This window comes from Copadichromis virginalis, linkage group LG15, assembly GCF_057382275.1.
Source record: "Copadichromis virginalis isolate Kocher_CV1m ecotype Utaka linkage group LG15, C_Virginalis_male_GT1.1, whole genome shotgun sequence".
Lineage (NCBI taxonomy): Eukaryota > Metazoa > Chordata > Actinopteri > Cichliformes > Cichlidae > Copadichromis > Copadichromis virginalis.
Window position 1 is genome coordinate 19275378 of NC_140632.1, and position 16205 is coordinate 19291582.

Below are 16205 nucleotides of genomic sequence, written 5' to 3' on the forward strand. Positions count from 1 at the left end.
CCATGAATATTAGTATCATAATTATCACAATTATCATCATAGCGATAACATAAATACTATTATTACAATCATTACACCAACAAAGAAAGACTAACTTTTTCGACTTAATTTTTTTTAATGTGTGTAAAAATATTATTACTAGGTGAGGGCTGTGGTTGTTGTGTAGGCCAGTTTGTTGTCTGATTTAATTGCTGAAGTTACACTGAATGCAAGTTTAAAGGTGGAATCTCCATTCTTTTTCACAAAGTAAGTTTGAAGCACAGGTATACAGGTAGATCTTTTTGCACGTATTTAGGCTTTATTAAGACTAAGAAAATTGGCTTTATCATTCTTATTGATTTTATATCTTACCTCTTTGAATTTGTACAAATAGAAAGAAAGTTTAACAGACTGAAAAGCCATTAATTTTTAATGCTGGCACAGTTATTTTCTGTTATTAGTCATAAAATAATGACTCCCTTTTTAATTCTATAGCTCAGTTGATTGCTTTGATTGCACAAATGAGCAATCAAGGTATCAACTTTCAAAACTTTCAAAATATGAAGCACGCCTAACCATCCCTGAAGGGTTTCAAACAGCTACTACCTTGTACTTAAAAGTACAACCTTTTTATTTTCCTTATTATTTTCCAACTTTTGCTTTCAGAATTTGCCTCCTGTTATGTGTATAATTTTCTACTTCATATGCATATGTAAAGTAGAAAAATGATACAGTGAACTGAAAGTATGGCATATGCAATTGAAATGAAAGATCTCATGCCTGTAATAACGTCACACATTTGTCTGTTTGAGCCAATTTAATGCTGTGTATATTAAAATGTTTGCATCAATGCCATCTATCAAACACCAGGAATAAGGACCCATCTATTTGTAAAATGACAGATAATTTCATCACCAAGCCCTACAACTATAATTTATGTTTGCCTTCATGTTTACCTTAATAATACAAAGTGTCCTCAAATTGCAGCATTTTTTTTTTTTGAGCACAAACAAGACCTTGGTAATTCCACCAAATGCCCAGTGCTAGCAGGGTATGAAATTAGACAGGAGACCGCTGACAGCTGTATACTGTTGGCCAGATGTGCTAAAAAGTCAGAGCCAGCATGCCACCAGGCTAAACGGGTGAAATGAAGCGTGGCTGATAACCGTAGTGTCCCACATACTGCGAGCCTGACAGTTGGTGTAAGGAGGTGGGTGTGTGGCATATATGTGTGTGTGTGGCTGTTAAGAGCTGGATGTAAGTGTCAATTCCCCTTCCCTGTTTCCTCCACTGTTTTGATCTAAATACAAAGAAATGTGATTAAAAAGTTTGTTTGTTTTTTAAATTAAAAATGTGTTTTTTAAGTTTCACAATAAGTCAAAACTACTTAGGTATATCTCTACTTTTGAATGGTTTATAGTCATGTAAAAAATTTAAAATATGCATGTAAAAGTCAAAAATATAGACAGCCCATATGCCATTTATGAAGAAACAACCCGAAATGAAATTCAAGGATTTTTATGTCACTATATAATTTGCAAAAATAAATAAATACAATTTTTAGTAGCAACCAACCAATTGGCTAGGATCAACAGCTCCATTACTCTTGCATTACATCCTGTTGGCTCACTGTCACAACATTCAACCAGCTCACCCAACCTCCGGTAACAAGACAGATGGATCGTGTTAGCTAACTCACTAATGGACTGCTGATGTTGGGATTGAGTTGCTCCACAGGATGAAGTGTCTTGGGTCTGCAAAGATGTTCCTCTCTTCGAGACCTCTCAAAGCACCTAACATAACCTAAAAAGCTGTCATTTTAAATTTCAAATATTAGTACATGTCTGTTGTTAGGTGGCGGAGTTAAGGGGGCAATTTCAGGCAATTGATTTTTCAGTTTGACTGAAAAAAAAAATACAAGTTTCCCTGATCTTATTCTTCTTTTTCTTCACACATCCTCCTTTCTGCTTTACCTCTCTGCTTCATCCAGATCATCCAGGACCGCGTGGACTCCCTTATATCCAGAAACCGTTTGTTGTGGAATTCCCTACCTGGTGGTCTGTATGCACTCCCTCAGTACTCAACTGACGCCGCCCAGTTTCCTTTTTACTATGCTCTACTGGGTGAGTACATAAGCTTTCCGTAAGAGTCATTTCAGTGTAGCACAGATGGTATAGGTTGTTGTTTAATGACTTAGCTGCAGCACAGGTGAATAACTGGAATGCAGTATACTTGCCAATAAGAGAAGGATCACTTAGATTTACCACGTTGGAGAAATAAGCAGGTCAGGATCACAGCAACTTTGATGGGGGCTGTGCAGTGTTCCTGACCTGTGTGGTTTCCTCAAAACAAGAAGGGTTGTGGGGTGTTTCTGCTCAGTAGTGATGAGTACCTTTTGTCAGAGGAGGCACAAAACATGAACCACAGTGTGGTGCATGTGCTGGGGAAAAGTCAGGTTTGCTGCAGATCCAGCTCGCGATTTACAGGATTTAAACAAATACCCTTGAATGTCTCAAGGTGCCTAAAGGTCACTCAGTTTATTGCATGCCACTTCCTGTGACACAGAGCTAATAAACTCAAGTTTGATACATATATGATAATTACTGAATCCGGGCTGTGATGCATGGCCGCAGTTTTTCTGTTATTTGTTTTCATTAAGTGTTCTCCTTGGCACAATCATATTAACAGCTGGAGGACACATCATGCAAACAACGATTACGTGGCCACATTTTCGTTTTTGTTGGAATCCAAAACATTCCCTTTTCTTTCAGGGAAATATCAGAAATGTCACTGACAGCCAGGAAGGCTCAACAGATGCTGTCAGTATCATAAAGCCTTGATCAGTGACAGAGAAGTTTCTGTGACAATTCCTGTGTTTTTCTGAAAGTTTTCGCCTCTGAACACAATGACCATATCACTGAGTAAAAAAATTGTAAAATGAGGATGTGTTTACCAACAAATTTCAAATCCAGTCAACTTGGACTTCATTGGCTGCCTAAACTGTGCTAGAAACTGCTGTCTATAGAGCCTAAAACAGTGAATGTACAAGCAGCATGACTTATGACAGGTCAGATAAGTGGTTAACAACGGCAGCTGTAATAAAATTCTGCAATATTGTTTTTAAAATGTATACGTAAAATTTTGCAAGACTCCTGTTGGGGCATAGTTCAGAAACTTGAAGCTGCAGGGAAAGAAATAAGGCTTCTATATGTGCATGTTTATGTGGGTGTGCAGACCAGAGAGACTCTCAATAGTCTGAGGCTGTAACTCAGATCGATGTTTGTCTTTCTCTGAGGAATTGTGGACACAAGGGTTAGAAGGAAGAGAGAGGAGAACCAAAGATGGAGCAGTTTTGTTTACACCTCTGCAGTAAATCACTATTTTTGCTGCCGCCATCACCGGCGCTGCTGCTGGGGGAATAACTTTTCGTCAGCGCCGTGTATAAGACGGTCTCACTCTGATACCTTCCCATAAGTTTTCATGGCAAAGCTGTTGCAACTTGGGCCTGATAGTTTAAAAAAGTTTGGCTTAATGTCAATACATAGCGGCCTTGGGACAAGTAAGACATCGCTATCAGATGCCTCAAGTTACAGTTTTATTTTAGTGTGTGAAAAGGAGTCCAGTCATCTGTGCTCTGCAGCTTCTTCAAATTATATAAACAAAAGAAGGTTGTGTTAATATTCTAGAAATTGATGTATCAGAGCAATACTGTTCCAATATAGCATCTATATATAGCATCTATTTTATAGCTCGTTTGACATTTGTAGTTTTTTTTAATGGTGTTGAGTTTCAGATCGGCTTGCAGGACATGTCAGTATAAAAGTGTGACTAAAGATGGGAGAAAATTTGATGTATGCTGATTTTCTGTCTTTTAAATTATACATATAGTTGAAATCAGCAAATGCTTTGTCAAAGTCAGTTAGTCCCAGTGTACTAGATGAGAACTGAGTTGCAAAGTTGCTCTCAAGACACCACTAAGGTACTGGTTGCGTAAAACTCCTGGCTCAAGGCTCTGATTTTTCCAAGTAACACTAGACCGTAGTGTATTTAGGACTATTTGCTTAAGAAAATTTTTGTTTAAGAACTTTAAAACATCTTTGACAGACCAATACAGTGAACACTGCTCGGGCTGTGTTTCAAGAAGTTTAAGATATGTGTGCTCACTTTTGGACTATGGCAGTGGCTGAGTTGTGTACATGTTAATTTATTGTATTCTATTTTATTCTTTTTCTATGTAGTATGCATCTGCAGCTTTTGAACCCAGAACAAATCTATCCATTTAGGCAATTAACTGCATCTTATCTTGTTTTATGAAATTGATTATTTGTTAAGAATTACAAAATCCCTCCAAAGTTAACTTCTCAACTTTTGAATATTTCAGACTTGAGTAAGGTCCTTTATGTCCCCTTATGATCTGATTTCAGAGAGCTTCCATTCTGTTCTATGACTGAATGTTTCAATGTTTACAGGGTTTTGATACTAAAAAAAAACGGAAACATGCCGTTTAACAGAAATTAACATGGCTTAGCTATTTTCAAGAAACAGAAGGTTTAACCCTATTTATGTGACCCCCACAAGGGCAGAGCTCATGCTTCCATAAATACCACTAAGCCCACCTGAGATGGCTGGTCAGGGGGCCCAGTGTCAGAGAGATGGATAGAGCAACACTAAAGAGCACTCTGGCTGCACTTATCCATGAGGAAGTGTTTTCCCCTATTCCCAAATGCACCCAACACTTGCCATGCCATGTGCCTGCAGTCCTGGCCTTCTTTGGCTGCTCTGAGTGTTCAGTGTTTCTGTGTGTGTGTGTGTGTGTTTCCACATCTACCTGCCCATTTATCTATTATAGATTTTTGCAATCCTCATTTTAGCTGCTCACATGGGATATCTAACTTTTTGTAATTACTTTCTGGCAGTGTGTAAAAATAGAATAGAAGCAGTTTTGCTGCAATTTAGAGTTTTTGGTCTTCTTGAAGTGAAGGAAACGACAGCAAATAAATTCCATGTGATCACTTGGTAAACATGCTAAACATGTAAAAGAGAACAAAAATCTATGTTAACACCCAGTACCTTTAATATGATGGAAGATTTTCACTCTGTCAAATAATGTTATTGGAACTTATTGAAATGACGTTAAATAAAAGCTAAATTATAGATGTCTCATGCATAAGTACTGATGGATGGATTCCATTATTTTGAATTGCAAAACAGAGGATGAGAATCTTTGTAAAATGTAACGACTTCAAAAAAGTTAAAATTAGAGCTGGAAAGGCTGGAATAGTAAGTGATACTAAAAAGAAAGAGCAGGAGGAACATTGTGATTCTAATTAGGTTTATTGGCAACAAGTCAGTAACATGATGGGGTATAAAAAGAGCATCTTAGAGTAGACAAAAATACATGTAGAGGACTCACTGACAGTTATCGCAAATGCTTAATTGCAGTTCTTCCTACCAAGAGCAGCACAAGTTGTTATTATGTTTAGGGGCCAATTAGGTTTTCACCCGGGCGAGGTAGGTTTAAACAATCTTTTTCCTTTATAGATCAAATTGTTTAAAAACTATCATACGTAGGTCATCTTGCCTTAAATTTGCTTGACGATTCGAAATGTGAAAGTGTGAGAAATATACACACACAAAAAGAAATCAGGAAGGAAGCAAATGTATTTCTATAACACTGTTTATTGTGAAAATGTCAAAATGTGTGTTTATGACAAACCATTGCATTTTGTTATTCAGCCTTTTTGGAATTGAGGTTGTATTAGCTAGTGTTTCCTGGAACCTCTGCTTTTCACAGAACTTTAATGTTATATTTTTATTTTTCTTCATTATGAACCTCTTTGTTTCACATGTTCAATTATGAAACATTAATTTATAATAATTTATAATAATGTAATAATTATAAATGGCGAGATGATTAGAATGCGTCCTCGCGTACTAGAGTGTATTACAAAGTGCTGTTGTGAGATTATTAGGGTATTTAGACTAATTACACAGCTCACAGCTGCCAAATATTCACAGTTTACACAACTTATTTGCTAATCAGATTAAGAAGAAGAAAATCACCATCAGTATTTACACAGACTACAATTTGTTGCTGTTTGTGTGATATTTCTGATCATTTCTTGCCCCATGAAAGCCTTGTGGAACGATTTAATACTAGTCAGATAATGTTTGCAGTGATTATGAATGCAGCAAAGTTTACAGTGCAAAAACAGTGTATGTTTTCTATATTCTCAGCCATCTTAATAACATTAATGTGAATTAAATCCTGTAATATTTGACAATAATAGATCAATCTATTTTGAAACAGAAGATGTATTAAGAAGCTCGTGCTTTATTATATCAATACATTTTTCTGACACAGGTTTGCCACAGGGAGAATAAGGTTCTCAAAATTACAACTCTTCCCATCCCACTCTTTTCTGAATACCATTTGTCAAAGAAGCTTCAATTCATTCTGCTTTGCTGCTTCTCTTTTTGTTCTGTTTGGTTCATTTGTTTGTTTTGGTAAAATGCAAGAGAGTATCTAACAAGTGTTGTAGAAACAGAAATACCCATTATAGAAACAAATCAGCATCATTTGCAATTGAGTAAAAGAGACTCAAAGCAAACTGTTCACTCTTGGATTAGACATGTTTACTCATGGTCAGCCATCTGAACCAGGGGGTATATATGCTGTCATAAAGATGGATGACGGGTGCAGCGTGGAGCACTCTGTGTCCAGTTAACCGTGATGGAGCTTTATGGAGAGCTACATCTGCACAAATCTGTGTTTGGGGTTTTTTTGTGTTGTTGTTGTTGTTGTTTTAAGAGCCTAAATGCAGTTTACACATGACAGCTGTTTGTGAAGTATGGGTATGTTTGTGCAGGTAAGAGCCCATCGCAGCAGTTCACCACTGTGATCCATATGGTAACTCCTCTGCAGTCCCAGATATCCCCTGTGGTGAAGCTCATCATCGCTGTAGCCAAGTCCAAGTTCTGTGCACAGGTGGGATATGTGTCTGAACTTTGCTGTGATTTCTGCTGCGGTTCAGGAAAAAGATGAAAGAATGGTTTCACATATATGCAGTGAAATGCAAACAGTGTCAGGAGGTGTTAATTCTCAGTGATCTAAAATGTTTGACTTGACAGTTGATGTTTATGTTATCAATGTGTTTCTTCTATAACCTTGTCTCTCCATATCTCCTCCCTCCTTATTTCCCTTTTCTTTTGTCTCATTCCTACGTTTCCATTCCTTCATTATGTTTTCCTCATATAACAGTAAGAAAATCAAAAAAAATTTTTTTTTTTAAAAAAGGTCTAAAAAATGAGAAAGTAGATAAGTGATTATTGTAGGTTTTATATTCCAGTTTCTGCTCCTTTTTCAAATAACATACCAAATATAATGTTTGTTTTTTGATAATTTGCTTTAAATCTTCACACAAGTCTTCTTGACCGCCGTAATTTATCTAGAAAGCTTTTAAACAAGCTTTATTATTCTACACATGTTATAAAAAGTACTAGAAAAAGGCACTAGAGTAATACCTGAGGACTAAAGGTCTGTTGCATAAGCAGTCTCTTATATAATGTGGATTTTTTTTAATGAAATATGTTGAATTAAGCTTTACTATAAATATTCATGTACATGTAAATATACTGAAAGTGCAATAGCTTTTGAAACAAACTCGGTGATGACTAACACAGTTCACGCACTCACAGGCTAATGGAAAAAGAACATTTTTTGTATTCTGGCACTAAAGATTGTATATGTACTCACTCTGATAATAAGGTATTCTTTAGCAAGGGTTCTCTGTAAAGCAGAAGCCCCTGGCTGGTCTTTGCTTCTTGAAAAATAGGACGGACATTTCATTATGAGGAATATCAGCTCATTCAAAACCTTCTGTGGAGAAGCCTATTCACAACAATGTTTGGGCTTGTATAATATTAATGGACACCATGTTCTTTCCCCACACAGATTGTGGTTTTATGGAACTGCGACAAGCCTTTACCTCCTAGAAACAAGTGGCCCTCCACCAGTGTGCCTCTCACTGTCATTGAAGGACAGACCAAGGTAATGGCTGTTGACTTTTTTACATCCATTATGTATTAAAATAGATTTAAATTTAAAAACTTTAAAAACTGACCTGCTTAGGGGCACGCCAGATATGAAACCGACTGAAACACTCAGCTGATGTTCTGGGAGCTGTGTTAGAGGAAGATGGAAAACAATAACACACAAAAAAAATAAATAACAATAACATAAATGAGAATATCATAAAGCTATAGGATTAGATGCTGTAAACTTACACTGTGTTATATAGTTTGCACATTTTATACCAGTTTTATGAAGTTTAAGGAAAATATATTCACCTGGTGGTTGCTGAGTGATGGCTGGAGATTGCTGGCGGTCACTAGGTGAAATTCATTGCAAAGAAGTTAATGGGGCCGAACTCGAAACCTCCTTGCAATGACTGTGGTCATAAGCAGATTACATGGAAGATGCTGACACTGTCTGCAAGCACTCGCTACCTCCTCACCCAGCGATAGTGAGAGGTAAAAAAAAAAGCAATCCCAGACCGTTTCTCTTCGAAGTAACGCAGCCAAAGCAGTTACAAGATGGCTTTTAATTTAGCACCCACTTTTTTTTACCCAGCAACAGCCAGTATCATCCAACAGCCACCAGCCAGTCGAGGAACACATTTTCATATTGACTGGAGATTGCTGGAGGCTGTTCAATAGGTTCTAGGCCTGTGAGGCATAACTGTCAGTAATCTTTTATGATTAATAAACAGGAGTGCACATAAGTGGTCCGCAGGTGCGCATGCGCTGTCAAAATAAAAGACGCGCACCAGATAAGAAGTTTCAATGCGCGTTTGCGTACATATAAAAGGCACTGTCAAAGGAGCTTGGAAAGAAAAGCGCCTGGACTTGTTTAAGTTGCTTGAAGACGTTTCACCTCTCATCCGAGAAGCTTCTTCAGTTCTAAGGTCAAATGGTGGGGAGTCCCAGATTTAAACCTAGTGGGAGTTTCCCCCCAAAGAGGGACAAAAGGATCCCCTGATGATCCTCTAATCACATGAGCCAAGGTGTGAAACTGGGTGTGGGTCCCAATCAGCCAGGGTTTCAGGTGAGCTCATTGTGATACCTGGCCCCACCTTATCATGTGATTTCCTGAGGTCAGATGGCCCAGGATGTGAGTGGGCGTTAAGGCGTCTGGGGAGGGAACTCAAAACTGGATTATAGATGGCAGAGAGTTGGTGTCGTAAACCACCGCCTCTGTTCAAAGATGGTCGCTCACAGTGGACATAGATGGCTTCTTTCACTCCTCTTTCAAACCATCTGTCCTCTCTGTCCAAAATGTGAACATTGGCATCCTCGAAAGAGTGTCCTTTATCCTTAAGATGCAGATGGACTGCTGAGTTCTGTCCCGTGGAGGTGGCTCTTCTATGTTGTGCCATGCATGTAGAGGTCTGGGCATTCCTCGCTACACTGTACCGCATGCCCAGAACGCCTTGTCCGTAGAACTGAAGAAGCTTCTCGGATGAGAGGTGAAACGTCTTTAAGCAACTTAAAGAAGTCCAGACGCTTTTCTTTGCAAGCTCCTTTGACTGCAATGACCTGGATGACTGAGAACCTTCACAGACATATAAAAGGCACTGCTTTTGTCCGCTAGAGTGGGATTTTCACGGCATATTCTGCACCAGATCTCTGTGCGTTCATCATTTGTTTGAAGCCAGCTCACCTCCTGCAACCACTTTTCTGAGAATATGCGCTTCTTTTGCGGTTTGGACTCCTTCTGACATTTCTTTGGAGGTGGAGGAACACCAAAATAATTGCTTAAAGGAGCTTCTTCGACATCTTTAAGATGATGAAGATTCTTGGAAAAGATATCATTCACTTTTAAATGAATGAAAAACTTTATCACCACAAATCATAAGATAATTCTACCCCTGTATGGTTAACGATGGAATGTTCTGCTGGAATCATTGGAGAACTTTAGAAGCATTACTTAAACGTTGCTGTAGACCAAATACACTCTCATTGCAACAATAGTCTCTGATTTTAAAAATGAGTCTTTAATATGTGTTTAGTGTTTTGCAGCGAGGAATTTTGCTCTGTTTAGAGTCTCGGTCCATGATTAATGATTCAGTAAATGCAGCAAAATACCTCTGGGGATGCCAGATGTTCTCAGTCTTATATATTGTTATTATATTAACAGCAAAATAAATACAAGAGTGGGTCAGGATTATGGCTCAGTGAAGCTGAAATACACCAACCATCTACCCTACAGCGAGTATGAAATGACTACATATCACCATTATTAGTGACCATAAGACTGCTGCTCCTAACACTAAAGCAAGCAGTCTTTCTCACACTACATATACTACTACTAATAATAATGCATTACAGACTTTTGAATTGGTTTAGTCAGATGGGTTTTAAAGACCCTGATTTACATCACAGATGTTTTCAGTTACTGTTGCTGATTTACACTCTACAGGAATGTGTGGATGTCTCTTTGGTCCTGATTATGTCCTGCTAGTTTCTTCACATCTGGTAGTGTTAAAAACTCACTCATTTCCTTGTTGAACAACAGGAAAGCGATAAGATATATCGCTTGGTATAAAATTATTGCATTTCTTCCTGTTCTGGAAGAAAAACAACCTCACACACACTGTTCGTTTTTATCGATTTTGCTTTGGCACTCACAGCACTTGTTTAAAATTAAGAAAAGGTTATAGTTTTGATTGGAAATAAATAAGCATGTGGTTGCATTGTGTTTTAAAGCACACCACATGTTTTCAGAGTGGGTTTGTTTTGTTTGTTTGTTTTATTTTGTTTGTGCTTCTTCAGTTCTGGAATAACTGAGGGATATTCACACATAATAAACCCCAGCGGACCACCCAAGAGCTGAAGAATGTGAAGACGTCTCATGGATCTTCAAAACCTAGAAAAACTCGAGTCGCTTTCTTTTCAAGCTTTCAAGCTTTTTGTTCTGAACTGTAATCAGAGACTGGGACTCTTAATCTAAAAATATCAAACCCAAAATGATGTAATTGTAGATTGTAGTTTTTAGGCTGGGTTGACATAGTGTTAAATCAAATCCTGCCACATTTATTGGGTCCATATTAATTACAAGTCCCTTGTTTAAAGCCTCATAGCCCTGTAAAACATGTAAAAAATGAGTATTGCCACTGTGACATTGTAATGTTGGTTTGTGAATCTGCATTTTGAAGCCTCAACATTGGCATATGGGTGAAAACACAGAAACAACTACCTGCTAATTAGTACTAAATAACAGACTGACAAAATATTACATTTTCAAACACAAAAAATGAAACACAAACTTGTTAAACAGACTGTAGCAAACAGCAACCCATATCATTTTTCAGGCAATGTCATTAAAATGCTCCAAAAAGTGCCAACAGCACAAACACAGTGTCTGCTCAGCTCCAGTTCACTGACTCCTTTCAGCAGACGGCTACAGCTGCCTGTGTTGGGTCCAAACTCCGCTTCAGGTCCCAAAGTCAAACAAACTCTGTGGCATCACTGAGAGTTTCAAACTGTCTAAAGTCTTTCGTCTTTAATAAAACGATCAGCATTGCTGCTTTACCAGGTGTAACAATTAACTTTAACATCCAGGCAGCCACGAAAAAAGAATTTATTAAATTTAATGGAGTTTGAAGTTAGCAGGGAGTTAGCTCACTAGTTTATCATAATATACCATGTTCTGACTGAGAGATTTCTGAAATTTTTAAATGTACAGCTCTGCTATCACTTCCAACATAAACGAAGACAGAAAACTAAACAGCAGTGACTTTTGTAGGGTTACTGAAGTTTGGCTAGCTGGTATATAATGATTTGCTACGTGATCACTAGCGACACAGATATGTTAGAATAACATAAACACAGTGAAGCTTGAGGGTGAACGTTAACCTTTTTCCACTTGATAAAAGTTAACGTGAGGGTTCCCAACGGTTAGGGACAAATGCAATTTCATGGCAGGATGCTGTAAACGGACAAAACTTCAGTCAGGAGAACAACTGAGATAATCCATCCACAGTATGAGGTTAGTCATTAATATACTGCTGCATGGGCTGGGCTGTAGTTACACGTAAGGTTTTAAAAACTGAGCTTCAAAATGAACAGTGGTAATAAAAACCGAAAGAGGCCGACAGTGATCACTGACTGTTTTTAGGGGCTTGTTCAGATCTAACAGAACAAGATACAAAGCATTAAAACGTTAAAAACACAACACCTTTAATAAACACAGAGCAGTTTGGACCTGGGGCCCGTTCTTCGTACGTCGCTTACTACATCCAAGATCAAATGACACATCCAAGATCAAACCATCGCGCTAACCGTGAGCTCGCTAATCCGGTTCTCCGAACACACCTTCCGTTGACGATTAGTACAGCTGGACGCAGTAATGTGACATCACTGGGTGTCGTAAAAGGGGCTACGCATCGATAGTAGAAACATTGATCGGCAACCCTCTGATTGGTCGGCGAAAATGTCGAAGGAGCGCGCTCGGCTCGGTATTTTTCGGCAGCAGAGCAAGAACTCCTGAGTGAGGGATTTCAGGAGTTTCAGAGTTTAATCAGAACGCAAGGGAACACTGCAAAGGCTGCAAAAGCAAGGAGCGAGGGCTGGCAGGAAGTTGCTGACAAATTAAACTCGTAAGTAATTTAATAATAATAATAATAATATATTGGATTTATATAGCGCTTTTCAAGGCACCCAAAGCGCTTTACAATGCCACTATTCATTCACTCTCACATTCACACACTGGTGGAGGCAGCTACGGTTGTAGCCACAGCTGCCCTGGGGCAGACTGACAGAAGCGAGGCTGCCATATCGCGCCATCGGCCCCTCTGGCCAACACCAGTAGGCGGTAGGGTAGATTTATTATATTACACTATATTATCCAATATTATATTACATTATATTATATTGTTATATTATATCCTCTTTCACATTAGAGCCACAACAGGACCCACTAGAACATGGGAACAAGTAAAAGTGAAATATAAGAATATTCTATAGAATGGTAATATTTATCACTTATATTGCTTTTCGTCTCTTGGAAAGAGACCCTGAAATAATCTGTTTGTTTGTTTATAACAGCAACCAAGAAAAGGGCAGAGCAAAAAAAGACAGGTGGTGGTCCTGCACCCCCTCGTCAACAAGTTGGTTAAGTAAATAATATCCTCATGGGAAAATCGATATCTCTCAATGAGCACACTGTCGCGCTGAGCTAAAGGATCCTGTCTGTCCCGCAATATACGCTGAATTCTGAGGACTCTCCTTATCAATCTTGCACCTTCCGCAATGGGTTGCTCGCGTAAACGGACAGGACATGGCTGCGACAGGCTTCCCAAATCCACCTTGGCTTTTATAGCCGTGGTCTCTCATCTTGATTACACGAAGTAATTTACAATTACTACTCTGAAATATGAATTACATCTGTAATAATCACATACATGTAATAGAATGTTAATAGTACATTTCCCTTTTTTAGGAAATGACCTGTATGTATCTGTGTGACATCAATAAAAGGATCAAGTGCTGCATTATCTTCAGTTACATTGATGTTATTTATTTATCGCTGTTGCTTTCGTATAAATGAAGCGGACATACCTGCGTGGCCGCGATCTAATCCTGTTTACATAAAGTAAACCTGCTCCCGAGCAGGTTTACGCTTACGGCTCTGTTGCTATGACAGCAAGTCCCGGATGAGCTTCGGGGAACCGAACGATCCAGGATCACGCGAAATCGTCAACAATCTAATCCAGCTAACTTACTTAGCGAGGTACGAAGAACAGGCCCCTGGAAGCAGGGTTCCTACGTCATCAGTTAAAGACGGGGTAGGTGATGTCAGTCTAAGTCTGTCTTTTATATGTAGCCTGCTTTAATCACTTGATTAGAAGGATAAAATATGTAAAGAAAGAGTGAAAAAGGTCTCCCTTCTCTCATTAACACCACTGTAATGTCCTTGGAATGAAAAAAAAAGAGAAACATGAATGAACCTCATTATATCTGTTTTCCACACCAAGTTCTAGGTTTAATTAAAAGCAGATATTGAGTATATTTTCATTTAATCCTACCTGAAGTCCTATGATCATGCAGCAGAGGGAGGGAATGATGTATAATGCTCTTTTCCTTTGTCAACTAAATTCTAATCCAGTGCTATTTCAAGTTTAAATAGACTCTTAATGATAAATTTGAAGCAGTGTGAGCTTTGATTGTTAGATATTAGAGCAAAGCCAAGAGTGTGACTTTGTTTCGTTTGTTCTCATTTGCAATATTACTGGGTTGTACTCTGCCTCTATCTACATATACATGCTGTAAAAACTCATAGTTGTTACGGTATATTTAATAAACAGAAGAAAAATGTCACATTTTTTAAATACTTTAACCAACTGAGCTTCTTAAAATGCACTAAGTCAGATACTCACTTACTAAATGAAGCCTCCATACATGCCAGCATGTTTCTCTCTCTATGTCAATCTCTTAGTCGTCTAATTGCTTCTGTTTGTTTTCATGTAAATGTCTCCCTCTTGAAATGAAAGAACAATGTCTCCGCTGGTGACAGTAAAACGCATCTCAGCGACCATGTGTATGTGTGGTCCTATAATTAGACATGTGGTATATTGTCATGCAGCCCAGACAGATGCTCTTCACAGTATTTCCTTCCAAGTGCACGCTGTGTTTGCTCCCTCTGTAGCAACAATACACACACACACACACATAGAGAGAGAGAAAGTTTGTCATTTGCCTCAGCAGAGCACAGCAGCAGAGTAATTTGCTGTTGGTTATGAGTGTATCTACTCTGTAATGCTGAGTGGATGCACTCCATCTACAAGCTTTTACTTCCCCTCTCTCCTTCAGTCTTTCTCTCTCTATCCTCAACCTCTGTCCTGCGCTTACCTTCAGTGTTATTTTTTCTCAAGTACGTTCAGAGTCACCTTTCAGTAAGTATTCAAACGACTCTTTAATTTACTTGATTATTTCTGAGAAGTTCTCATACTTAAATGAGCTCATTTTAATTAAATTTAAGTAGACCCTCATAGATTTGGGACTGGTCAACAACCAATTGGGAAACTATGGTTACTATGGAAAAAATATGTATTTCTTGACCAGTTGGCAAGTTTTTGCTGGAAGTTACTGGCTGTAGTTGGGTAAGATTGGTTGCAAAGAAAGTGCTGCACCAAAAATTCACATGAACACAACCTTGCTTGTTCGGGTCAAATCTGACCGATTTACAAATTAAAATATGGTGTTTTACATCTGATTGCCTCAAGGCCTCATGACATCCTCCACACTATGCACTTGAATATATAAAAAAGTGATGAGCACCTCTTTCACTGAATTTTGAGTGTTTTAATAAACTTTGTTTGACCAGAAACTCTGTGGTGTTTCCAGTCAAAGGTGACTGCCATAGGAAATGAATGGGAATAATAACAGTATTTATAACAGTATGTTTGCACTGAAGCACCGCAGCAATTTCCTAATGTTGTAAACCCGCTCAACATTTGGCAATAAAACCCTTTCTGATTCTGATTCTGATTCTGAATCCACCTCCACCCCGTTTGGCCCACTGAATGAGCAAATAAATGAAAGACCCACTGAACGACCCACTTAACTGAATTTGGTGATGAAAAATGTTTGTTATGTTAATTTAAGAGCTGTTAAAACTAAAAACGTGTTACTGGTAACACTAAAGTAAGGGGGTGGGGTGAACAAAACCACATTGTGGAAAGCAAAGAATAATTGAAACTCTTATATCTGCAAATGGTGAAGCAACATTAAACCATATGGACTAAGAATGGGATGTTACTTAAGTTCATAAGAATGTGAAGGCAGACGATTAAATACTTTTGGCAGTACAGTGTGCATCCAAATTTGCTTCCATGACAGCAGTTTGTAGGAAATGTTATTGCTATATGTTAACATGGCGTCCAAAGGTCAGAGACCACTATTGACAGTCATGCTTTCATTTTGGGTTTGATTATAATTCAGTTGATTTTCACTGCATGAATTCCACAATTATGTGCTGTACGGTAGGCCATGTTGACTTGTGACAACATGTGACATCAGAAATTCTCTGCTCTCTTAGTGTCCAAGTGTCGCTCATAAATGATCAATGGGATTAAGGTCAGATGACTTAGGAAAAGTAGTTCTTTAAGTAGTTTCTGCAAATTATTGTCTTTGTTTTGTTTACTCACCAACTAGTTAAGCACTGC

The 16205-nt window shown here is 38.3% G+C and overlaps 1 protein-coding gene across 1 annotated transcript in view; it reads left to right on the top strand.

Moving 5' to 3' along the window:
• Nucleotides 1–16205, top strand: part of LOC146692277 (exostosin-1) — a 371232-nt gene that overhangs the window by 327728 nt on the left and 27299 nt on the right. Inside the window, exons 7-9 of the mRNA XM_085432334.1 lie at nt 1970–2102; nt 6849–6967; nt 7934–8029. Coding sequence (XP_085288460.1) covers nt 1970–2102; nt 6849–6967; nt 7934–8029 — 348 coding nt within the window. The remainder of the gene's footprint in view (nt 1–1969; nt 2103–6848; nt 6968–7933; nt 8030–16205) is intronic.